Source organism: Mus musculus, chromosome 15 (genome assembly GCF_000001635.26).
Source record: "Mus musculus strain C57BL/6J chromosome 15, GRCm38.p6 C57BL/6J".
Taxonomy (NCBI): domain Eukaryota; kingdom Metazoa; phylum Chordata; class Mammalia; order Rodentia; family Muridae; genus Mus; species Mus musculus.
In genome coordinates this window covers 31,565,121-31,590,501 of record NC_000081.6, presented here as the reverse complement: position 1 = coordinate 31,590,501, position 25,381 = coordinate 31,565,121, and the positions used below count along the sequence as shown (strand labels likewise).

At 46.3% G+C, this 25,381-nt stretch overlaps 1 protein-coding gene across 5 annotated transcripts; it reads right to left on the bottom strand.

Moving 5' to 3' along the window:
- Window positions 1–382: 382 nt before the first annotated feature.
- Window positions 383–25,160, bottom strand: Cmbl (carboxymethylenebutenolidase-like (Pseudomonas)). 5 transcript variants are annotated; one of them, XM_006520177.4, is made up of 7 exons: window positions 21,563–21,817; window positions 18,249–19,116; window positions 8,429–8,662; window positions 6,430–6,537; window positions 5,065–5,207; window positions 2,243–2,334; window positions 383–818 (listed from the first exon to the last, which is right to left on the bottom strand). In XM_006520177.4, the coding sequence occupies exons 3-7, from the start codon at window positions 8,641–8,643 to the stop codon at window positions 639–641; spliced, it is 738 nt and encodes a 245-aa protein (XP_006520240.1). In that variant the 5' UTR covers window positions 8,644–8,662; window positions 18,249–19,116; window positions 21,563–21,817; the 3' UTR covers window positions 383–638. The 5 variants fall into 5 exon arrangements, with proteins under 5 accessions (XP_006520240.1, XP_006520239.1, NP_853619.1 ...); XM_006520176.3 differs by lacking the exons at window positions 18,249–19,116; window positions 21,563–21,817 and adding an exon at window positions 25,001–25,160; NM_181588.4 differs by lacking the exon at window positions 18,249–19,116 and having other exon boundaries at window positions 21,563–21,669.
- Between the last annotated feature and the right edge of the window lie 221 nt (window positions 25,161–25,381).

The following is a 25,381-nucleotide window of genomic DNA, read 5'->3' as shown; positions in this document are numbered from 1 at the left end:
GGCATATGCTCAGAGAGCAATTGAAGCATACGTACCTTTTTGGCTGGATGTCATAATTTGAGCCTGCCTTGGAGGTCAGAGCCCATGCAGCCTAGCAATTACCTGTCTTGGTGGATCCTGTGAAAAGTAGAACTTAGCTGATTAAGTCTGGAGGCCCTTCCTTGGCAGTGCAGTCTGCTCCCACTCCACCAATTTGATGGACACAGCAGGATGATAATCTTACATTTTCTGTTCTCCAGGGTGCTTCAGGGTGGGGGTGCCGCCAAGCCCCCGTAACCCGTGATTTCTCAGACCCATGTGGTGGAAAGATTGCCACAAGTTAAACTCTGACCTCCACAAAGGCATGTAGACACAAGTGTTTAAAAGTGAAGCTACGCATTCACAAGTTTTAAAAATCACTTTATTAGGTTGAATGTCGACACTGCTCATTAGGGGAAGTTGAATATACATAGTGACAACTGCTCTTCCTGGTTTTGTACATTTTAACACTTGAATTACCAATGTAAGGCCATATCTGAGAATCTAGCTGGTCCCTGAATTGCCCCCAGTTCCCCTAACAGTCATGCTATCATGGATAGTAAGAGATGGTTAATTATTCAGGCAAATTTGGGCAACAGCTGCCTTGTGCTTGGGTGCTGTTAGACATACTTGTTCAGCCATTCAATTAGGTTCCTCCTTGCCTCCTCGATGTAGGGCTTGTCAGCAGGGGAGCAGTCTTCTCTCTTCCGATGCACAAAGCCATGAGTTTGCCCAGAAAACGTTTTAACTTGGTAATTAACTATGCAGTGTTCTTTAAGCTTCTGGGTCAGTGTAGAAACCTAATATGGGAGGGGGTTGATATATAAAAATGTGAGGGTAATGTGACCTTAGCCCTTTGGTCTCTACAAAGCCCTAGGTGTCTAGAATTTACTCAATATGTAAACTGAGCTGGCTTCCTATTTTCCCTCCAAGTGCTGGTGGATGGCATCCACCACTGCACTGAGAAGGAGTCCTATTGCAATAGTTGACAGTGAACAGGCTCCACAGCCATTGAGTTGTCTTTAACAGTTCCTGGCCACTTTGAGGAGTTGCAGAGCATCGTAATGGCTCCTCCATATCAGCCCTAGAAGCTCTTGGATTTACACGAGCTGAGACCCAACATCTACCGTAGGTCAGAATTTTATAAGTCGTGGTGGCGTACATTTTTAACGCCTGCAGTTGAAAGGCAGATCTCTGAGGCCAGCATGGTCTGCATAATGAGATCCTTGTCTGAGAAAAACACATTCTTGGCATGCTTGAAGCTTCCATCCTCCGCAGCACAGGGTGGGGTAGGCTTTCACTGTAGCTGCCCTACTGACCATCCTAGCTTAGCCAAGCACAGCCCTTTGAGACCATTGCTCATTTCCCTAGTGACTATGGGGCTACTGGGGAGATGCACTTTGCCCCAGCTATCAACCGGAGACCATACACATGGGTGACTAGACCAGAAAAAGATCCAAATTCAAACTTGGCCTGCTGTGTGTTACTATTATCCATAGTAAAGCAAACCAAATGATTTTAAGTTTAGGACTATTGCAAATTATTTGTATTGAGATCTTAGTTAAGACTTATTGACAAATGGCCACTTTTAACTTAGACTTTCCTAACCATCTTCCTGTGCTTAATAAATCCATCTCAGGCTATGGTAACTGGTGGATTACCATGGAAACCATTCACAGTGAACAGGCTGTACCAGGAACACATACATCCTTCAGCTGCCATTCTGAACAGATCCATTCGGGGCTTAAGTTCCATCAGTAAATGTTCATCATTGGAAAACCAATAAACTAGTTCTTAAAAACTTTCTCGGCCAGGCAGTGGTGGCGCACCCCTGTAATCCCAGCACTTGGAAGGCAGAGGCAGGCAGATTTCTGATTTCAAGGCCAGCCTGGTCTACAGAGTGAGTTCCAGGACAGCCAGGGGGTACACAGAGAAACCATGTCTCAAAAAAGCAACAACAAAAAAACTTTCTCGGGCTGGTGAGATGGCTCAGTGGGTAAGAGCACCCGACTGCTCTTCCGAAGGTCTGGAGTTCAAATCCCAGCAACCACATGGTGGCTCACAACCATCCATAACGAGATCTGACTCCCTCTTCTGGAGTGTCTGAAGACAGCTACAGTGTACTTACATATAACCAATAAATAAATCTTAAAAAAAAAAAAAACTTTCTCTAAAGATGTCATGCTATGCAATTAGATATGCAAATGAAGGGCTGCCTACTCACCTGCTCAAGTGGAATCACAGTGTCATTTTCTGCAAAAATAAACAACGTTGGGTTCTTCAAATTATAAACATCTTCAGAATCTCTGATGATACCTAGAAAGAGTTGAGGGGCATTGACTTCTGCAGAAAGCTGCCTGAATTCGGTATGGTTTTGCAAAGTAGACCATGTGGTCAGAGACCTGCTTCCATGTGTTAGGGGTGGAAGTGGTATGCATGCTTTCTTGTGCATGCCCACATGGGGTCTAGTGCACCTGTGTCTGTGAGTGTGGAGGCCAGGTATCTTAAAGTCACTCCTCGTTTTCACCATAGGATCTCATTGAGCTTTGAGCTCAGGGATTTCTGCACACTGGCTGGCCAGGGAACTTGAGGAACCCATCTGTCTCCACCAGCCCAGTCCTGGGGTGACATGTGCAAAGCCTGACACACACACACATAGCAGATTTTCATGCAGATGCTAGGGATCTGAATGCAGGTCTCCATGGATAGGTGGCCAACACTTCACTGCCTTAGCCATCTCCCCAGATGTGTGTGTATTGTTATTTTTAGTAAGCCCACAGAAGCCTAGCCTATGAGATTCTGAGAATGTGCAACCGATTTAACCAGATCTTTTTACTCTGCATCCTGTTCAACAGGAACCAGGCCAATAAACTTGATGCTGCTCTCTCCTGAGATGGCTTTATACATCAGGTCGTTTTTCAAACCACCACTCTAGAACTTTCTACAGGGACCCCACATGTTCAGTAAACTAGACCGTTTTTTTGGTTTGTTTGGTTGGTTGGTTGGTTTTTTGATTTTGGTTTTTTGAGACAAGGTTTCTCTGTGCAGTCCTGGCTGTCCTGGAACTCTGTAGACCAGGCTGGCCGCAAACTCAGAAATCCGCCTGCCTCTGCCTCCCAAGTGCTGGGATTACAGGCGTGTGCCACCACTGCCCAACCTTTTTTTTTTTCTTTTTTCCTTTTTTTTAATTTTTAGACAGTTTTATAAGAAGAACAACCATTGGACCAAGTTATTATTCAAACAGGACCCCAAAGAGACAGGGTCTACGTGTCTACAGGTTATTGTATATGTTTTATTGCTCATCCTTGCCTGAACATCCTAAAGGTTAATTTGTGCAAAGTATTGTTCTGCCAGGCTTAGGGCAGCCCACTGGTGCCTTTGGTTGGAAAAAGGCAAGTCCATGCTCTGTTGGGAGAATGGGCAGGAAAGGACTAGTGAGCTGGCTCACTTGCCCCACAAGCCTGATCCCAGAACCCACATCAAGTTGTTCTCTGGCTTCCACACAGGCATTGTTGTGTGCAGGCACACATGATCAATGATTTTAAAAGATGAAAGGAAAAACAACTTTTTTCCTGCTTCCTGCCACTGTGAGAGCAGAGCTAAGTAACACACAGTGTCTCTCCTCCCTGTGACTCCTCTCCAGAAGACGTCGAGCCATTGAAGGGATATCAGTCCTCCCTGCACAACTCTGACAAAGCCAGATAATAGGTCTGGACATTCAGTGGATGTCTCTTTTTCCTGCCATAACCTGCCACTCACATGCACAGCAGCAGCCAGCAGGTGGCGCTAGAAAGGCATGCATCCAGGACCACCTTTTAATTTACCCATAGACACCATTGGCCTGAAAATTGGCTGGTCTCGTACTAGTGATTTATTGCATTTGTTTTATGTAAGACTAGCTCTCACTATGTAGCTCATGCTGGCCCAAACTTTTCAATTCTGCTTCAGCCTCCCAAGTACTGGGGTCACAAGTACCATGCCTCACTTTATCTCCTTTTGTGTAAGAAAATATTTTGTTTTGTTTTGTTTTTTTTCCTTAGTGCTAATAGAAGATGAAACACCATGTCCGGGAGTTCAAGCGCCAGATAGAAACAGCTTGTGAATGTGTAACTTTGAAAGAGCAGTCAACTTTCCTATATTTGTTTTTGGCATATTTTAGTCTGGATGCTTTTGAATTGTACATTCAGTGTGCTGTTTCTGTCAACCGATAAAGGGTTCTTATCTCATAGTAAAAACAACTTTGTTTCCTGTTGGCTAAAATGTAAATGTTGGGGCTGAAGAGATGGCTCAGCAGGTAGGAGCACTGGCTCCTCTTCCAGAGGACCCATATTCAATTCCCAGCACCCACATCGCGACTCACAACATTAAGCACAGGGGATCTGACAACCTCTGCTGGCCTTTGTAAGCACCAGGGCACACACATGGGCATGACATGCATGCCCATACCAGACTCGGGAGGCAGAGGCAGGTGGATTTCTGAGTTCGAGGCCAGCCTGCTCTGCAGAGTGAGTTCCAGGACAGCCAGGGCTACACAGAGAAACCCTGTCTCGAAAACAAAAACAAAAATCTGCTAATTAAAAAGAAAGTTAAAGTTGCTGTTTGTGGTTTGCATGCGTGAGTGTGTATGTGTGTGTGTGCGCACGCGCACGCGCACATGAGTACGCACAGACTTGTGAACGGGTGCACATACACATGAGAGGTCAGATGACAACCTTGGACATGTTCCTAAGGGAGCCTTTCCACCTAGATTTTTGAGACAGGATCTAGAACTTATCAAGTAGGCTAGGCAAAGTGACCAGTAAAGCCCAGAATATCACCTGTCCCTTTCTCTCTTAGCATGAATTCTGGGGACCAAATTCAGCATCTCACACTTGCAAGACAAGAGCTATACTGACAGAGCCATCTCCCCAGCTCTATTTTTAGATTCTGAAAACCATGCTAAGCTGGTTTACCACACGCCATCGGGTTTTGTATTGCAGCATGTGGGAGAAGCCTGTCACTCAACCTTCCCCTGCTTTCCCTGAGTAAAATGTGCTGGGCACTTACCATAGACAGACACCCCCGCCCTGATGTCCGGGTATGCCGTCATCACTTGGTGCACCACAACACCCCCCCAGCAGAAGCCCACAATGCCAATCTTCTGAGCATGACACTGTTGTCTCAGATACCTCAAGACAGCATCAACCTCCCTAGAACAGAAAGAGAAAGGCATTGCAGACAGAGCTGCCCGGGCGGACCCTCAGGGTCGCTGGTAACTGGAATGTCTCAGTGAATAGTACTTGATGTTTGTGATTTCTCTGGTGGTGAGAGCCAGAATTTCCTAGAAAGGAGCTGTGACATCAAGGCTCACTGACTGCTTAAAACTCAGTGGCTATAAGGAGTCTGGGATGTTGCAGGTCTGGAGCCCGATCACAGTTTATCTTGAGCTACCTTTAGCCCATTAGTGAGCCATTCTTTGCCCCTGTGTGTTGGCTCGAACTCCTGTAATTAGCAGATAAAGTCAAACCTATCACCCTGATAAGTAGATTAAAAGAGAAAAAAAAAAACCTTTGGAATGTATCAACTCAACAAAATTGTGTACTCCACCAATCAAAGATCTAAGAATGCTATCAGATCACATCTGGGTCTCATAGCTGAGATTACTCTGCTGCAACCGCCCAATTAATGTTTCCACCAATGTCTTTGGAAAGTGTCTTGATTTTGAATCTGTCTTTGTTCTGTTACTATAAAAAACAACAACAATAGCAACAAGTTCATGGTAGAATGTAGAATTTGGGGTAAACTAAATCTCTGCAGCTTGTAGCTGACCAATCAGAGAAGCTTATAGCTAACCAATCAGAGAAGAGCAATCTCCTCATCAGAATGAGTTTTCAGGATGGACTACAGAGCCAACGGGGTGGGGGATGATGCTCTCCAGGTTGCTGGGAGAGAGGCTATGGACCAATGGGCTGCCGCTGAGGTGGGGACTTTCCTGAGGATGAAGCCAGCATACAGGAAGTGGGGCAGAGCTGTGATGGACAGATGAGAGCTGGGCCACTTCCCACTTGATCCCAAACTACTTTCTTTGGTTCTATAAATCAATATCTCTTTTAACTGCTGATCCACTTGGGATAGGTGTTCTATCACTTGCAACCAAGGACTTAGGTGGACACAGGACTTTGAATTCATCACTTCTAAGGAAATGAGCAGCTGTGCTTGCTGGGGCAGTGTGGCAAAGAGCATGTATCAGCCTCCATCCTATAGTGTGCTGGACCAAAACTCTTTCCCATCATGCTGTTGGAAGGACTTCATCTAGAGCCAAGTGAAGTCATGGTGGGGGAGGGAGAGGGAGAGAGGGAAGGCAGGAGCTCAGCTTGTCTGTTCCCTCCCTGGGCTACATCCAGTACAAAACCAAGCCTCTTGGAAACTTACCGATTGACTTTTCTGGCATTTCTTGATTTCAACCACGCGGGGAAGGTGGACCAGTCACCAGCTGGGTCCCATGGCTCTTGACCCACAAAGAAGTCTGGGACAATAGTTCTGTAAAATATGGGCGTGAATCAACCTTTGAGTCACCTGGACTCAGTGTCCTGGTTTATTAGATACCATGTTGAGTTGCCAATTCTAGGCAGAGGGAAGGGAAAGCCTTGGCCACGAAGGCCATCCTTTGTTGCGACAGAGGTCATCTGCTGCAGGCCACATTGCCTCAGATTCCACAACTGCAAGTACATAGCTTCCAGCAGTTCTGGTGTGACCCTGCTCTAGCAAGTGAGAGGACCATCAGCAGGGACACTTCTTAAGAGTGATTCCAGTGAAGAAGGAGGGAAAACTAGACCTATGGGCAAAGGGTGTGTCCTGTCAAAGGTCCTGCCTCGATGAACTTAGTTGGTCTTCTCAGCCAGTCCAGGACTTTCTTGGTCTTAAACACTGGCTTTGGCCAAAGGGCACCCCTGAGGGCACACTCATCACTGTGATCGAGTAATACGGTCCATTGTCTGCACAAGCTGGCAAACAGTTTCCTGCCCCAAGAGTAAGGTCCATAGCAGGTTCTAGAACAGGCTACGGGAAGAGTAAACAAGTAAAGGCTAATGCCTGAGGTTGTCCTCTGACCTCTAAATGCTCACAACGGTGAACACGAACCTTCAATCATACGCACATATATATGTCATTGTATACACACACACACACACACACACACACACACACACATCATATAAAAGATCAAATGATAGCTCACCCAGCAATGGGCAACTCAGTCTGGAAATCATGGACATCACTAATCCTAGTAACTTTACTTACTCTCAAACAAACTGAGCCTTGGCAGTGCAGCAGAGGGTTCCTTAAAACACAGCCACGGGTAGCTCGTTACTTTGGGAGACTGTGGCCCTAGCTCCATCCATCCTGACTTGGCTTTTAGAAGAACAACATGAATGAACTCCAGTGTGAAGTCCTGCCTCTGTCCTCTCAAGACAAGTCCCTCTGCTGCACAGGGAGGCAGAGCACCAAGGCCCGAGCCTGACAGGCCAGGTTGAGGTCTCAGTACCTTGTACTGTAGAGAAAACTTGACAAGTAACTGACCACTTTTATCTCTCACACTTTTAAACAAAAAAGTATCTATTTTTATGAGTGTTTGTCTGCATACAGAGTGTGTACTACGTACATACCTGGTTCCTGCAGAGGCCAGAAGATGGTGTCAGACCCCCTGTACCTAGTTACAGATAGCTGTGAGCTGCCATGTGTGTTGTCTGAACCAAACCTGAGTTTTCTGCCAAGCCGTCAAGTACTTGTAACCACTGAGCTATCTCTCCCGCCCCAGGGCTCACATTCCTGACCAGACCAACAGAAGTGTGGACTGTCCAGCCTCAGATGGCTTGAGGGTAAGTAAATGAGAACCATGAACAAGCAAGAGCCCCGGAAGGTGGAGTTATCTTCCTGCCTGTGTTATATATCCTCGCTGTAGTACGTAAGGACTCTCCTACGACAACAGGCATTGCCCCATTCAAGCAGCTGCTTATGGCTCACCCAGAGCAACTGAGAACCTCTGTCTTCATGCTTTGACTTCCCAATCTGCAATATGGGGACGGTAATATCCATCCCTCCCAGGGCCACTAGAAGGGGAGGGTCCCTGTCCATGTTGGCTATGATAGGTATATTTGGAGGCTTCCCCAGGGAATTGTCCCACTCTCTGTAGGGCTGGGTACCCTGGGGACCTGATGTCCTGGGATTCTGTTGGGAAGAGTTGGCTGTACAAGGTTAGAGTTAAATTTCAAAGGACAGTTCCCACATCCCACCAAGGATCAGCGAGATAACAAAATAGATAATGTAAACGATAATGTAACTCAAGCTGTGCTGGGTTTTGGATTTGCCTTTCTGAAGCAGACCAAATGGACCACAGAAATCGACATGCATTTAAGCAAAGAGCAGAACTTACGTGTATCCATTTCTGGCAATCATGTCAGCCATATACCTGGTGTTGGGCAGCTGCCAGCCAAATATATCCTGGACGACAATCACGGCTTTGCCTGCATCCACGGGGGACCGGGTGACATATGCCTTGATGTGCTCAACCTGAACTTCGTGGCCCATGCCACCATACTCTAGTTTGTGACCAATGTCACATGGGCAAGGGTTAGCTTCGTTAGCCATTGGGGTCTTGACGTCAGGGCTATGGAGGGAATGGAATATTCATCAAACACTGAGTGATTCATATCTAAGGTTAATCTATGCTAAATAAACTATAAATAAACTCAGTGGTGTGATGGCTAATGTCGATCAAACTGGAAATGTAGCTCAGTTGCTAGAGCTGCTCACTAGTGTGCATAAAGCCTGGAATTAGATTCCTAGGACTTCATAAACTAGGTATGGTGGTGCACACCTGTAAAACCAATGAAGTCAGGCAAGCATAGGGAATAGTTTAGCAACTTAGGACTCCACTTGGGTTAAGCTATGCACACACTTCAGCCTTTGGATGAAGATGTAGAACTCTCAGCTCTGCCTGCGCCATGCCTGCCTGGATACTGACATGCTCCCACCTTGATGATAATGGACTGAACCTCTGAACCTGTAAGCCAGCTCCAAGTAAATGTGTTTTGGTTTTTTTTTTTTTTTTATAAGACTTGCCTTGGTCATGGTGTCTGTTCACAGCAGTAAAACCCTAACTAAGACAGAAACTAGTACCAGGGACCGGGGTATTGCTTTGATAGGCCTGACCATGCTTTTATTTGAAAGAATGTGGACTTTTGGACTTTGGATTTGGAACTCAGTGGAATACTTTAAATGCGGCTTAATGGGTCATCCTAGTAGGAATATGGAAGACTTTGTTGCTGGGAGTGATTTGAACTGTGTTGACCTGGCCCAAGAGATTTCAAAGGAGAATAATTTCAGAATGTGGCATAAAGACTGTTTTTGTGGTATTTTGGTGAAGAATGTGGCTACTTTTTGCCCTTGTCTGGAAAGTCTGCCTGAGGCTAAGGTGAAGAGACTCAGATTAATTGCATCGACAAAGAAAGTTTCAAAAAAGCTCAGCAGAGATTTTGTTTTCTGGTTAAGTCTTATGAAGAGAAGTTTGAACAAGCATAGCAAGCTTAGAAAGGAAAAATATAAAATATATGGTTCGAGTATTAAAGGCATACCAGGAAGTGAAATGGGGCAAAATCCTGTGTTCTAGGAGATAACAGATTAAGGGAGTGGGACCTTGAGGCAAGACCCTACCCAGCTAAATTTAGATCCAGGCTTGGTGGTACACACCTTTAATCCCATGAGACAGGCTTGCTGATCTCTTCGTTCAAGGCCAATCTACAGAGCAAGACCCAGGATAGCCAAGCTTAGGCAGTGAAGGATTTGGAAAACAGAAAGCCAGTGACAATGTAATAGTACAAGCGGGTCATGTTCTAATTCCTGCAAGCAGCAGAACTCGTCAGCTTCAGTCCTGTGGCTCTGGCTCTAGAGTTAAGAATGGAAGGAACTACTGGGTCAGTTGATGCTGGTTAGCTGGAGCTAAGAAATTAGCAGTGATTATGAAGAGACCAGCATCACTGAGGTGAAATCTTCTGGGACATGTTTTCTGGGAGCACAAAGAAGTTGTGTTCTAGACAATAGCCAAGGTTGTACCTCGTACTGCAGCTGGACTTGGTAATGTGTAAGAGTCACCCAGGTGATACTGGTTTTGAAGGCATGAAGGTGTCATGAAAAACAGCTGAGGCTTGGCACTGTGAGAGGTCATGGAAGGCCATTGGAGAAGGTATAGCCTCAGCTGTAGTTGATGACCCAGGACTGAAGGGGTCAGGCAAAGGATTTGATGCTTGGCACCATGGAGAGAGCCTATGAGAGGCTATTGGTGAAGCCTAGTTGGAGTGGAACACCCCAGTGTATTGGAGATGTCAGTACCATGGAATGATCACAAGAACAGCAGCTGTAATGGAGTGATCAACCTGAGTTTAGAGTGCTACAGAGGGCAGAGTTGGAGAAGTGATGCCAGCCCTTAGGAGGAATCCAAAAGATCAAGTGGAATCCCAGACACTGAAACAAGAAGCTGTAACATTGAAATTGCCTTGGAGACTCAAAGATGTTAAAGATGCCAGAGCCATGGGATACATGCTGAGGAAAGCTGCTAACAGGGTGTGGAACTAACCCAGGAGAAAGCAGTTTGTTGCAGTCAACAAAGATGAAAAAGGAATGGAGATCTGAAGACTGCTTTGACATCAGCCATGGAGATGCAGAGTTTGGAGTTTGCCCAGCTGGTTTCCTGCCTTGCTTTGGAGATTACAGTTAATTAGTTGGATGAATCTCAGAAGAGCCCTTGAACTTTGAACTTTTAACATTGTTGAGACTGCTATAGACTATGAGGACTTTGAAAGTTGGACTAAATACATTTGCATTATGCTATGTTTAAATATGGACCCTATAGACTCATGTTTTTGATCAAGTCTATGAGGTCCAGGGAGTGGAATGTGATGGTTTGTATATTCTTGGACCAGGGAATGGCACCATCTGGAGGTGTGGCCTTGTTGGAATAGGTGTTACCTGGTTGAAATAGGTGTGTCACTGTGGGTGTGGGCTTAAGACTCTCACCTCAGTTGCCTGGAAGTCAGTCTTCCACTAGCAGCCTTTGGATGAAGATGTAGAACTCTCAGCTCTGCCTGCGCCATGCCTGCCTGGATACTGCCATGCTCCTACCTGGATGATAATGGACTGAACCTCTGAACCTGTAAGCCAGCTCCAAGTAAATGTGACTTTTTATAAGACCTGCCTTGGTCATGGTGTCTGTTCACAGCAGTAAAACCCTAACTAAGACAGTAACATTCAAATTTACCTCTAGTAGAGACAGTGAAAGTAATCAGGCATTACAATTTACTTGAATAGAGCTAGAAATCTCAGGGCTAGTCTACATAGTAAATAATTAGAACAATAGCCGACTCCCATACAGAGGAATTTACAATGTCCTAGGAAGAAGGTGGGTTGTGGTTTTAGGAGGAACTGGAGTAAGGGCTAGCAGAATGGAATTCCCCTGGTGCATGTTTTTCACTAGGCCCAGAGGAACAGCATAATCAGGTATTTACTAAGGGACCACTGGTGGTGGGTTTAACAATAGACTAGAATTAGAACTATGGCAAGGGCATGAAGCCCTAGCCCCTGACTTCTAAGATTAAGCTGACCTTAGGTGGGGCTACTTTTGATCCCAGTTGTTAACATTGATTTTATCCCAGTTGGTTCCTGTTAGCTTTTAGTATGCATTCATCTGTTTTGTTGTAAAAGTAATTTTGCATCAGATAACTTCAGTGTACCTTGGATGGCCTTAATGTATCACTTAACTTCTTTGTTTTCTGTAATGTATAAGACTGATGCTCACTTTGACAAATTACATTCATATACAAAACAAACAAACAAACAAACAAAAACAATCATCACACTTAGGTTCTAGTCCATCATGCTCCAGTTGAGTTACAGTAGGAGGGGATTATCTGGTTTCAACTGGTTTGTGGGGGCAATTGCAGTAAGGTAAACTGTATCTTCTAAATGAACTTAGAAAGAATCCTCTATTTGCCATCTTGTGCCTATTCATAATTGAGCATAATGTGCTAAAATCAAGTGCATTATGGGGAGGGACTTGCCCAATAAAAAAAAGATCATATAGCTTAGTAGAGAAACAACAACAAAACCATGGGTATAGTTGCCCAATTCCATCATTTGGGAGGCAGAGCAGGCAGATCTCTGCAGGTTTGAGCCCAGCCTGATCTATGTTGTTCCAGAGCAGCAAGAGTAACACAGTAAGACTCTGTTTCCAAAACAAAGCACAAAATGAAAGCCACCCAAATCGTCCCCCTATTAACCAAACTCTCCCTCTTCTCAAACTCCACAAACAGAAGGCCCAAGCCATAACCAGGACCTTTAGGGCCCTTTTCAGCCCTATGCCCTGCTGTCGCCCTTGATGGTGGGTCTGACCTGTTCTGTTGCTTTGCTTTGTTTAAATAACATTCCCTTGATACTCGGAGATTGTGTGAACCTTGAGTAAAAGACAGACAGCCTGAAACAAGACAGGCCCTGACCAGCATTTGGGAGGCAGAGGCAGGAAGATGAAAAGTTCAAGGTTATCATCAGCTACATAGCAAATCCGAGGCCAGCTTGGACTGTGTGTGAGAGAGACGCTGTCTCAAAACTAACTAGCTAAATATGACAAGGTCATCATAAAAACTCAGAAGCTTTGCAAATCAGTTATGGAAACAGTACGTTTAAAGGCCAGTAAGTCGGCAGAATGGACTGCAGGGAACTCTCCAGTCTACACTGTGTGTATTCAGGAGGACGGAGGGAAGATGAGCTCAGCCTCAAGAGGAAACAGAGCAGACCTCCTGTGAGTCCACTTACGCTGGCTGCTGCAACAAAAGACGACTCAAAAGCATTCACGGTCCTGAAGACTGTGGACAGAGAAGCCCGTGATCAAAGTGGCAGAGCGACTGCAGTCTGCAGCAGGAACTCTTCCTGACCCACACGGAAGGGTCAGACAGACAGTTCTCTGGATGCTCATAGTGGCACTCATAAGATCCTAAGATGAGCTGGGCCCTTGTGACTTTTCCCTCCCCACAGACCCCCATCTCCTGATAGCTCTGCTTTCAGGAATATGGTTGGTTCTGTGTAGTTACTTTGGAAGTAAGTGTACATTTAGATCTCACAAATCCTTCAAAGAGATGAACAATAAGAAGAAAGTAAAGGCATTAAACTCTGACTCCTGGAAGAGTTCTAAACCAGGTTCATATACAGTCAATATGTAACATGTGCTGCGTGTGCGCACACGCGTGCACATACACAAAGAGAGAGAGAGAGGGAGAGAGAGAGAGAGAGAACACAGGAATAAAGCAGAGGATACAGAGGGGAGCAGAAGAGAGAGCAGTGGGGGAGGAAGACAAAAAGATATTTTTAAAAATGTCTGCTGGGCGTGGTGGCACACGCCTTTAATCCCAGCACTCAGGAGGCAGAGGCAGGCTGATTTCTGAGTTCGAGGCCAGCCTGGTCTACAGAGTGAGTGCCAGGACAGCCAGGACTATACAGAGAAACCCTGTCTTGAAAAACCAAATAAATAAATAAATAAAATAAAAGATGTCCGGCACCTGAAGAATATTACCCAAAGTTGTCTTTTGGCCTCTCTATGCATGTATACACACGTGTACATGTACTGCATACACACATACACCCATCCACAGACATACACATACACAAAGAAATAAAAAACATGAAATAAAAAAAAATGTAAAACATCTGAAATTAGTGGTGAAATTCCTTGGAACCAAGCAGGGGTAAAAAACACAGGAGAGAGCCAGACATGGTGTCCAAGAGGCAGAAGCAGATGGATCTCTGTGAGTTTGAGGCCAGCCTGGTCTACGGTTCAAGTTCCAGGACAGGCAGGGCTGTTACACGGGGAAACCCTGTCTCAGAAAACAAACAAAACACCACACAGTCAGGGACTGTGTCCCAAGGAAGACTGTGAGGGACCAGAGGTTTTTCTTTTTTTGTTGTTGTTGTTGTTATTGGAACTAAGAATCGGGGAGAAGCTAAAACCAGGAGGGAAGCTGTCCTACATCCCCAGGCCTTGTGTTTCCAGCAGGATACTAGAGTCAGGAACAGGTGTCAGGTGGGCAGAAAGGCACAGCAGGGTACTGTGAGGTCATCTTAAAGGCCAGCAAGACATGACAGATGACCAGTTGACCCACGTGGGAAGGACAGACTGCCTAAGGAAGGAGCAACAGAAGCCACACAGAGAGGCCCAGCTGAGAAAACAAGTCACATAGAGCCTCTCCCAGCACAGCAGAGGTCATCTCCCAAGCCTCAAATCCAAGTAGAGAATGCAGAATTAGTTGCTCTGTGCACATGCAGGAGAATACTTTTCCTTTAACACTAAACTGCGATTGGGCTTTCTTAAACGAGACTCCGAAGTCATAACCTCAAGAGAAAGATTAGTCAATTTCAATTTACTTTAGCCAATTGTTAAGGAAAAAAACCAAAACGTCAGGGCTGGAGAGATGAGTTGGCAGTTAAGAGCGCGCACTGTTCTTGCGGAGGACCTGGGTTCAGTTCCCAGCACTTACATTATATGATCTGTAACTCCAGTTCCAGGGGATCTGAAACCCTCTCTCTGATCCTTGAAACATCAACACACGTGCAGTGCACATAAGCTTATGCAGGCGCGCACACACACACACACACACACACATACACACACACACACACACACAGAGAGAGAGAGAGAGAGAGAGAGAGAGAGAGAGAGAGAGAATGATTCATTTTTTAAATGAAAAAAAAAAGCCAAGCCAAGGAATGCTGCTACACAATTTTAATCCCTGCACTTGGGACACTGAGGCAGGCAGATCTCTGTGAGTTCAAGGCCAGCCTGATCTACAGAGTAAGTTCCAGGACAGCTTGTGCTGTACAGAGAAACCCTGTCTCAATATGAGGGGGTGGGAAGGAGAGGAGGGAGAGAGAGGGAGAGAAAGAGAGAGAGAGAGGGAGAGAGAGAGATGCTATGTGACAGAGTCCTGTCTTTCATAGACTGAGAACATCTGTACAAATGAAGTGACCAGATGTTTGGGACTCGTCACCCGGTGTAGAAGGGTGCGAAGGGGGTGATGTCCCAAGTTTCATCAGAGCCTTCAGTAAGTTCAAGGATTCCCTAAATCTCTCTATTTGGATATCCTTGAGGTTGTTCAAGAGTTTTTAAGTGTTCACTATGAAGAAGACAATCAAGTTTCTAAGAAATAATCAGAATGAATAACAAGATTGAAAGGCAAAGGGTGTGGTAGCACACACCTTTAATCCCAGTACTCAGGAGGCACAAGCGAGCAGATATCTTGAGTTGGAGGTCAGCCTGGGCTACATAGTAAGATGGTGTCTGATAAAGATTTTAAAGGCTCCATAAAAACGAGATATGTGTCCTGTAGAAAGTCAGAGATCCATGCACACTACCACACATTAGTGAAGAAGCAAGGTTCCCAGTGGCACTCATGGTAACAACAATTGGATACAATGTAACTACACATCAAAAAAATGTTTGTTGTGTTTCCTTTCTTTAGAAAGGGTTACTCCGGTAGACCAGGCTGGCCTCAAACTCAGGGATCCGCCTGTCTGTGCCTCCCCAGTGCTGGGATTAGAGATGTGCACCATCACACTGGGCTCAGTTGTGTTTTTTTTTAGTCTCTGAATGTGACCTTAATTCAAACTACGGCCCTAGCAGATGCATCACACCAAGTGGGGTCAGCCCTCCCCAATGGGAGGTCTCCTCACAAGAGTAGGGTGATCTGTACTTGCATATAGACATTCTGGAGAGACCACATGAAGAGGCTGGACCACTGGAAGCCACAGGAGCTGAGAGACATAGAAGGATTCTCTTCTACATGTTTCAAAGGGAAGGTAGCTTTGTCCGTGTAGGACTTCTTGCTTCCAGAACTCCAGAAAATAAATATAGTAGTGCCGGGGGTGGGGGGGTAGAGGGGAGGGGAGACTAAGATCGCACTCCATGGGTTTATATTGTGTTTCCCTGAAAACTTTCTTTCTTGTGTGTGTGTGTGTGTGTGTGTGTGTGTGTGTGTGTGTGTATGCAAGAACGTCTCAGCCCACGATGGCCTTACTCTGTAGTCAAGGATGGCCTTGAACTTCTGTTTTTCCTGTCTGTGATTCCCAGCTGCTAGGACTCCTGACATGTACCACCAGGGCTGGCTCTAAAAACTTTCAATTTGTATATAGCACAACAAGGTAAGCGAGGTGTGATGGCAAATGCCTTAATCCCAGCACTCAGGAAGCAAGGCAGGAGGAAGCCCTGTGACTGTGAGACCAGCCTGGTCTATATAGTGAGCTGTAGGGCAAGCAGAGCTACATAGTGAGACTCTGTCTCAAAACGGGGGGAAGGATATACATCAATATTAGGCTCTATGTCAGTGGCTCTCAACCTTTCTAATGCTGCAACCCTTTAATATAGGTCCTCATGTTGTGGGCCCCCAACCATAATATTACTTCATTGTGACTTCATAACTGTCATTTTGCTAATGTTATAATAAATTATAATATAAATACTGATATGCAGGATCTCTAATCTGCAGGCCCCACTGGGTCTTGACCCACTCTGGGCTATATGTTGGGCTGATAAGGTGAGTGATGAATGTTTTCTACTGAATATTGTTAGTGTTTCAAATTTACAGAGAGGAAGTGGAAGGTTTTTTGTTCTGTTTTTTGGTTTTTTTTCAAAACAGGGTTTCTCTGTGTAGCCCTGGCTGTCCTGAAACACACCTGGCTAGTGGAAGTTCTAAGAGAAAAGAAATTAAGAAGTTATTCAGCCAAACAAGACAAGTACTTTTCTTGGTTTTTATGAGCTACTTACAGAATGATTATCAGTTAAACACGTCGCAAGAAACCAGCATCAAGACCCATTGCTACACTGTGCTGAGAAGAGATTCCAAGGCCAGACATAGGATGTATGCCTGTTATATCAGCTTTCTGCAGGCCGATACTACCAGATATGCTCGTTAGGGCTTTTCATCAACTTGATAAAAGCCAAAGTTGTTTGACAAGAGGGAACTTCAGTTGAGAAAATGCCTCTACCAGATTGGCCTGTAGGCAGTCTGTGGGACATTGTCTTGACTGATTGGGGATGTGGGAGGACCATCTCTGGGCAGGTGTAATGGCTGGTTTTGAGTCAACAGCTGAAGCTAAAATCATCAGAGAGGACAAGAAAGAAAGAAAGAAAGAAAGAAAGAAAGAAAGAAAGAAAGAAAGAAAGAAAGAAAGAAAGAAAGAAAGAAAGAAAGAGAGAAAGAGAGAAAGAAAGAAAGGAAGCCAGATGTAAGGCATTTTCTCAATTAGTGATCACTGGGTGAGGACCCAGCTCATAGTGTATTGTGGGAGCTGTCAGCCCTGGGCCAGTGGTCCTAGGTTCAATAAGAAAGCAAGCCAGGGAAGTGAGCCCGTAAGCAGCATCCCTCCATGGCCTTTGCATCAGCTCTGCCTCCAGGTTCCTCCCTGACTTTTTGTCAAGGCGTTTTGTTGCAGCAATAAAAACTCTAAGACCATAGGGGTTCTGGGGGTTAAGGGAAAGCTGATCTTCCTCTCACAGACTTCTGCAGTCTGCTTCTGAGCCTTTCTCTGCTTTAGCCTTCCACAGAAGCAAAGGGCCTGGGCTCAGGCCCTCCAAGACATCTGGTGTGCCTCCTTTCCTCTAAGGCTTGGATTCCCATTGCTGGGTCTAATGTTTCCCCTTGACCCCCATGCTCCTATGAAAATGTCTTAGAAAGACCTCCTGAGGAGGACCAGTCTGCTCTGCCCTGTGCATTCGCCAAAGTGGGCAGACTTGAGGTAGCCTCTGTAAGAACTGGAGTCAGGCAAAGGCTACCTGTACACTGCTCTGGGCAGAGGAGGAAAGTGAATCTTCCAAAAAGAAAAAAGTAAGCAAGCAGGCAGGCAGGCAGAGAAGGCAAGCAGAACAGACTCCACAACTTCCGCTTCAGACCCTGCTTTCAGGTTCCGACCTGATGAGTTAGTTCCTGTCCTGACTTCCCTCAGTGATCTGCTGTGATGTGAAAGTGTAAAGTCAAATAAACCCTCTGCTCTCCAACTAGCTTCTGGTCCTGGTGTTTTATCATAGCCATAGAAAGTGAACTAGGACAGGGATTACAAGTTGACTTGGAAGCCAGCCTGGGTGAGAGACCGTGAGCAACCTATCTCAAAACAAAAGAAGAAAGAAAAGAACGAACTGGTTCCGTGAGCTATTCTCTTACCTGGACTCTGCTGGGAAGACCCAAGGGAGTCTACGCTCTCCAAAGCTGCTGGCAACAGGCTCTTCTGACTTGAGCTCCAATTACAGAAGGAATTTTTACATCCAGGAGAGCCAAGTTTTTTCTCCCACGGAATGGGGTAGAGCCAACATAGGCCCGAGAACGCCACGTGTGGAAGCCTGGAGTCCTGCCCAGCTCTTCCCCACGGTCTCAACCACTGAGTCCAGCCTGTGAGGCAGGAGCCAAGTGGGCTCTGGACAGGGTAGGCAATGCCTACTCACAGACCAGCCTGTGGGGGTTCAGGCTAAGACTCGGGAACACACGCTTGGCCTTCGGCATCCCACCGTTTCTGGGTCTGCCTTCAGGATTTTTGCTTTTCCCCATGACACATTTTCTAAAAGACAAGCTTCGGGATAAAGCAAGGAACCTCCCTCCCGTACAGACCAAAAAATGATCAGTGAGCCCCGTGGCCCCTAAGGCTAAGTCTCAAGGATCAAATGATCTGAATGGGGACAAACCAACCATGGGACTTCAGGCCTGCAAGTTCAAGTGCAGCACAAAGCAACTCTCAGTATTACCAAAGCCAACAAAACACAAGGTGACATTTATAGTTAGCTTAAGCAAATAAAGTACAATGACGAAAGGCCCCTGGTGATGGATACGTCTTTAGTCATGTGAAAAAAGCCTACCATATTCCTCCCAGGCCTTTGCCCTTCCTACAGAGATAACATGGACATGCCAGGATATCCCTCCATGCCCTTGCTTTCGGGTATTTTCACTTAGAATAGTTTATGCCGTTCTTTCTAGAAGGCCACCTTGTGGAAGAACATTCTGCACTCTGATATGTCCATAGTCCACGGTACGTTCACACCTGGGGTGACAGGAGAGAAAGGGGGGAGATGCTGTAACTGACTGGAGTATGAGCCCTCAAGAAGGTGAGAGGAAGTTCACACGGATACAAACTTTCTTCTCGATGGAAGCGGGAAGGGGATTGATTATAACAGGCAGGAGGACACTGTTTGGAAATCTCCCATCCTAACCAATAACCCGTGACCTACAAAGAATTGCAAAATTCAGATCCATGGGAGAGAGCCAGGGAGTGAGCCACAGAGGGAGGGCACTCTGCGAGGAAGCGTGGTTTCTTCTGCACAGTATCGGGTCCTTCGTGGGAGTGGTGGGGTTCCTGTTCCTCTTGACTTGGGGCAGGCTCATTAACTGTGTGTTTGAGGCTACACATACCCTTAGAGCAAGTCCATAATCCCCACTGGCAGAGCCTCCTAAAGTCAGGGAACTTGTTGTGGGACCATTGCCCTAAGAACAACATCCTGATGATAATGTCTGGCCAGGACGATGGCTATTGGCACAAAGTACTAGATTCCCCATAATTGTTCATGGGAGACACTGCAAATTTATCAGTCACAGGCTTTTTCCTGTAGTAGGGCATTTGTTGCTCCTACCAGCCTGCCCCCCTCAGGCAAATCTCTCTATAAATGACAAGGCAAAGGACAATGTGGGCTGGGGTCATTCAGTTGGTGGAGAGAGTGCTCATCTGGCATGCATGAAGCCCTGGATTCAATCGCCAGACCTCAAATACAGCATGGTGGCACGGACCTGTAATCTGATCACTGAGGAGGTAAAAGGCAAAAGTTCAGGGTTGCCCTTGGCTACACAAGGAGCTTGAGCACAACCTACATTCCTGTTGTAGGTGTGATGGGCAAATTTCAAGGGCCACCTCACCTCCTCCAAGGGCCACCTCACCTCCTCCAAGGGCCACCTCACCTCCACCAAGGGCCACCTCATCCCCTTCAAGGGCCACCTCACCTCCACCAAGGGCTCCCTCATCCCCTCCAAGGGTTTTCCATGTCTCCTTTGTCATAGGTGTCATAGACACCTTCCTGGGGTCTTCCCTTGCTGGATCTAAGTCTGCTCTTTGTGACATCTTTCTCGAATCAGCTAGAACATCAGTCCCCTCTGTCGTGACTACCATAAACCCTCGGCTGTTTACACCTGGATGAATGTTCACCTTTTGTGGAAGGCTGTCTTTTAGGAGCAAAACTCTATCACTTTCCCTGCCCCCTGGAAGTCAGACACAGCAAGAAAGCATGTCTCAGAGTACAGATTTCCTGATTTAAAGCTCTGAGGATTGGTGTAGCTCAGAAGTCAGATCACACAATGAACTTGTCCAAAAGAAGTATATATATATAGAGATAGATAGATAGATAGATAGATAGAGAGCCTTAACAAGCTCAGAGTGCACAAACAAGATTGCAGCAGGAAGTACCTGCAAAAAGGAGTCACAGACATGGGCTCAGAGTACAAGGGCAAGTTTGATCCTGTAGAAAGCTGGTGTTTAAGGAGGGAGGGGCTGGCAGCCTGCCAGGTTAAAGGTTGTAGAAACTTCACTGCGCCTGATTTTGTGTCCTGCCCTGAGGAAGGCAGAGCCAACTCCTAGCCTTGAGTGATTCTGCTGTTCCCTCCCCCAAGTACTTAGTTTTCCTGACCATGTGCACGGTCTGCAGCAGGTCCACGGTTTGGACAGCGTTAGATAGAAAACTAGACCTAAGCGGCACATAGAGACCTCTTTAATCATGCCAATCACTGCCATGCCTTTGGTCTGTTCTCTCTGTTGCAGGCCCAGCAGGCTGTCCCGTGGTGTGTGTGTGCCCAGGGCTCCATTCTGACTACCTTGTTTTAAACGGACTCTGGGGACAACAGGTGTCCTTTTCTGTCAGCAAGTGGATATAAACTGCATCGGCCAGTCTCTTTAGGACCTGGGCCAACCCCAGTGGCCATGGAGTGTAAAACCACACTGTCTTGGCAAGATCCACCCACCATCTAGGATGTCATATTCTTATATGACAGCCTGTCTTTGCTTCTATCCACCCAGAAGAACTGTTGCCAGACGTGGGTACTGAGTTTAATGCAAATATGCTCAGTTTGTTCATGATTCCATCTTCACAAAACAACAACAACAACAACAACAACAACAACAATATAATCAAAATGCCCAGCCTAAAAATAGTATTTAAGGTCAGGGAAGAAGGGTTCTTCTCAGGGACGTGAGTTTGACTACAAACTCTCAGCTGTTTTTAAAAGCAAACATCTGAATACCTACAGAAAAATATCCTCAGAAGTCAAGGGTGGGCACCTAGGGCTGGCTGTGGTCCTTGCCATTTTTGCCAGGACAGTATATATGGCAGCTCATTTTGGAAAATGATCCTGGAAGCGCCTCACATCTGCACCAGCAAAAGCCCTTTTCCTGCAAAGCCACAGGCAAGGTCCAGCAGGTTTGTCTGTCCCCAGCGACCAGCACCTACCTTGTCTAATGGTGAAGAGCAAGTCAGCAGGAGGCAGACGCCCTGGAGCTGACCCGGTAGGGAGGGACATGCAGAAGAAGGGAGGAGTCTCAGTCTGCACGGGAAGTGGACACTGCTGTGGCAGTGTCCTGCATTCCCGGGAAAAGCCGGGGGAGGGGCAGGTCCGCAAGGACCGCGAGAAGGGGCTGGATCCTGGCTCCCGGATGGAAGCAAGAAGGCAGGGTAGGAAGAGTGGTGATAGGAGGGAAACAGAGGCCTAAAGAGGCAGGGAATGAGCCTGGCACTCTGCCCTGGGCCTGTCTACTGGGACGCATACTTCTCTGTGGTCAATCACAATCGGGCTATTTCAAGCACTAAGCTACTACATTTGTGTATTTACCCCAACTTACATATAATCTTCTTGTGGCTTGGGTGGTTTGTCTGTGAGGAAGGAAAGTAGTGAAAGAAAACGTTGAGAAAAGAAGATGGAGGCATCGCCCAGGGAAGAGCAATGAAACCAGTGTTAATTTTCCGGTGCTGTCTCTTGAAGATGTGGGTGCTGGCTCAAGGCCTAGCTCTGGGCAGCGCTTGTCCTCAGGGCAAACCAATAACATAAACCGTGCCTTTGCTGAGAAAGATGGATGAAATCTAAAGCCCACGAGCTCCGTTAAAAGTCTCAGGTGGGACAGGATTGCTCTCCCTGTTTCTGAAACTGTCAAAAAATGCATACAATGGAGTGGGGAAGCTGCCTCTTAGTGTTCCACAAAAGCAAAACATTTTCTCTAAGATGGAGAGGTGGGGGTTTTTTTCTGGTTTTTTTTTTTTTCTTCTTCTTCTGTTGTCTTGTTGTTTGTTTTGGTGCTTGTGAGGGAGGCTCAGTTGTGTTTTTGTTTTCACTTATTTTTTAACTTTTAAAATGTATTTATTTGTATTTTTATGTATATCGGTACATTGGTGTTCTGCCTACATGCGTGTTCACGTGAGTGTAGACAGTTGTGAGCTGCCGTGTGGGTGCTGGGAATTGAACCCAGGTACTTTGGAAGAACAGCCAGTGCTTTTAACCACTGAGCCATCTCTCCAAGCCCCTATTTTTTTTGTTTCATTTTATGTATATGGTCTCTTGCCTGCATGTATGTCAGCATGACTGGTGTCACCTGAGACCAGAGAGGGAAGTGGACCCCTGGAATTGAAGCTACACATCCAGATTGAACATGGCCAGCAGAAAAGACCGGGCCATGAGAGGAGAGAGAAAATAGAGTAGGAAGGAAGAGAAGAGAGGAGCAAGGAGGGGCGGGGCAAGAATGGAAAAAGCCAAGAGAGGGGCGGGGCAAAAGAGGAAAAAGCCAAGAGAGGGGCGGGGCAGGAGGGGCGGTGCAAGAGAGGAAAAAGCCAAGAGAACCAAGGGAAAGGGAAAAGAACCAAGAGAGTGCAGAGTCTGTAATGGTGGGGCGACATAGGAAAAGGAAGTTGCGGGAAGGGAAGCAGTCCCTATGATTGAGAGGTTTAGGTAGGGGCTGGGGTGAGAAGAGCCACAAGTACCAGTGAGCCTGGAGGGCTGTGTGTGCTTCGGTATGCTAATAGCCAGCCATTTGCCCTGAGTTTCTTTGGGACCTGACACATGCATGATGTATGTATGTATGTATGTATGTATGTATGTATATATGTATATGCACCATGTGGTTGTCTGATGCTCTCCAAGAGCTGAAGAGGTGTCAGATCCCCTGGACTGCAGTTACAGACTCCAGTTGTGAGCTATCATGTGGGTGTTGGGAACCAAACCTGGGACCTCTGGAAGAGCAGCAGGTGCTCTTAACCACTGAGCTGGTTTCCAGTCCTTTGGTTTTCTTTTTTAAGGAACAGAAATACATACAGTGTATTAAGGAGGAGGAGGAGGGGGAAAGGGAGGGAGGGAGGAGGAGGAGGAGGAGGAGGAGGAGGAGGAGGAGGAGGAGAAGGAGAAGGAGAAGGAGAGGAAGAGGAAGAGGAAGAGGAAGAGGAAGAGGAAGAGGAAGAAGAAGAAGAAGAAGAAGAAGAAGAAGAAGAAGAAGAAGAAGAAGAAGAAGAAGAAGAAGAAGAAATGGGAATGAGGAACCCAGAGGGGATAGGGAGTCCATGGGAAGATCATCAGAGTCAACTAACGTGGACCCCTGGGGGTTCCCAGAGATTGAACCACCACCAACCAAAGAGCAAGCATGGGCTGGACCTAGGCACCCACACATATGTAACAGATGTGCAGCTTGTTCTTCATGTGGGTCCCCTAAAAGCTGGAATGAGGGCCGTCCCTGACTCTGTCGATTTACTGTGGATCCTGTTCCCCTAACTAGGCTGCCCTGTCTAGCCTCAGTGAGAGAGGATGCAATGACTAGATGTGCCAGGGTGGGTTGATACCCGGGATGTGGGAGGCTGGGGGAGGAACTCCACCTTCTTTTAGGAGGGGAATGTGGAGGAGGGGCTGGGAGGGACCAGGAGGAGGGCTGCAATCAGGATGTAAAGTGAATAAATAAATAAATAAATAAATAAATAAGGAGGAGGAGGAGGAGGAGGAGGAGGAGGAGAGAACAAGCCAGGTGCTGTGGTTCATAGCTTTAATCCTAGAACCTAGGAGACAAAGTCAGGCAGACTTCTGTGAGTCTGAGACCAGCCTGGTCTACATAGTAAGTTCTAGGATAGCCAGAGCTACATAGTATGACCCTCTTTCAAAATAAGTAAGTAAGTAAATAAATAAATAAATAAATAAAATAAGAAAACATTTCTAAGGATGGGGGTGAACTAGTAACCAGGAGACAGAATGCTCAAAAGCTCTAAATGTTTTCAAGGACTGGGGCTGCAGCTCATTTGGTAGAGTGCATGCCTAACATGTGCAAAGCCCTGGGTTGGACTTCCCAGAACTGCATAATAAAATCAGGAATGCTGGTATAAGCCCTTGACCCAGCACTCAGGGGATGGGGGCCAAGAACAAGTTCAAAACCTTCCTTGGCTACAATGTCATGTTTGAGGCCAGCCTGAGTTACAGGAGACACTGTGCATTAAAACCAAACAAGTAACACTTTTTTGAGTCATCATTTGACATCTTTGAAACTGTGTAGACGAGGAAATAATAGACATGACTAATTACATATCATTTTTTTCTATTTGCTAAATTTAGCTCCTTAAGCATCAGTACTAGTCTCTGATTTAATAACACTGTTATTAATAGATGGGATGTTATAGTCTGAGGACTCGGCCTTGCCACAGTTTGCTAGCCTGTGGTGAGGGGATGAGTAGAGTGTAATAGAGAGGAGCCTTCTCCTGTACCTGGGCTTCTGGACCTTTCTCTGATTGAGGAAAGCCTGCTCTTCACGTCACTGAGGAGTCTTCGGCTCCCCCTCTGGGCAACCCAACAAAATGACCAAGGCCCTTGCACTTGTCCCCTTAACTGCAAAATGAGGGAATTACACTGGATTTGGTCCTTATACTCACCCCTGGAGAGGCTGGCAGAAACTGAAAGGCAGCAGAGCTTCTCATCCAAGGATCCTGATGAACCTCAGAAACGGAGCATGTGCATCGCCATTGCAGGATTTCTGCTTAGTTATACAAGCTGGCCGTGAAGTGTTGCTAAGTAACCACCTCCCATGTTAAAGGCCAAAGTTGACACAGAAAGCAGAGTTGGTAAGAAAAGATGGTGAGTCAGAGAAACCTGATGGACTGAACCCTGTATTTGATTTGTCCTTCCCGTTTTTTCACTGTGGTGCTGAGCATGTCCTGCAAAAACCCAGAGCTGTTCTTCGTGAAGCTAGACTCAGACACTTGTGCAGAGATGAAGCACACGGGGAGAGTCAGCCAGCAGAAAAGCACCAGCAG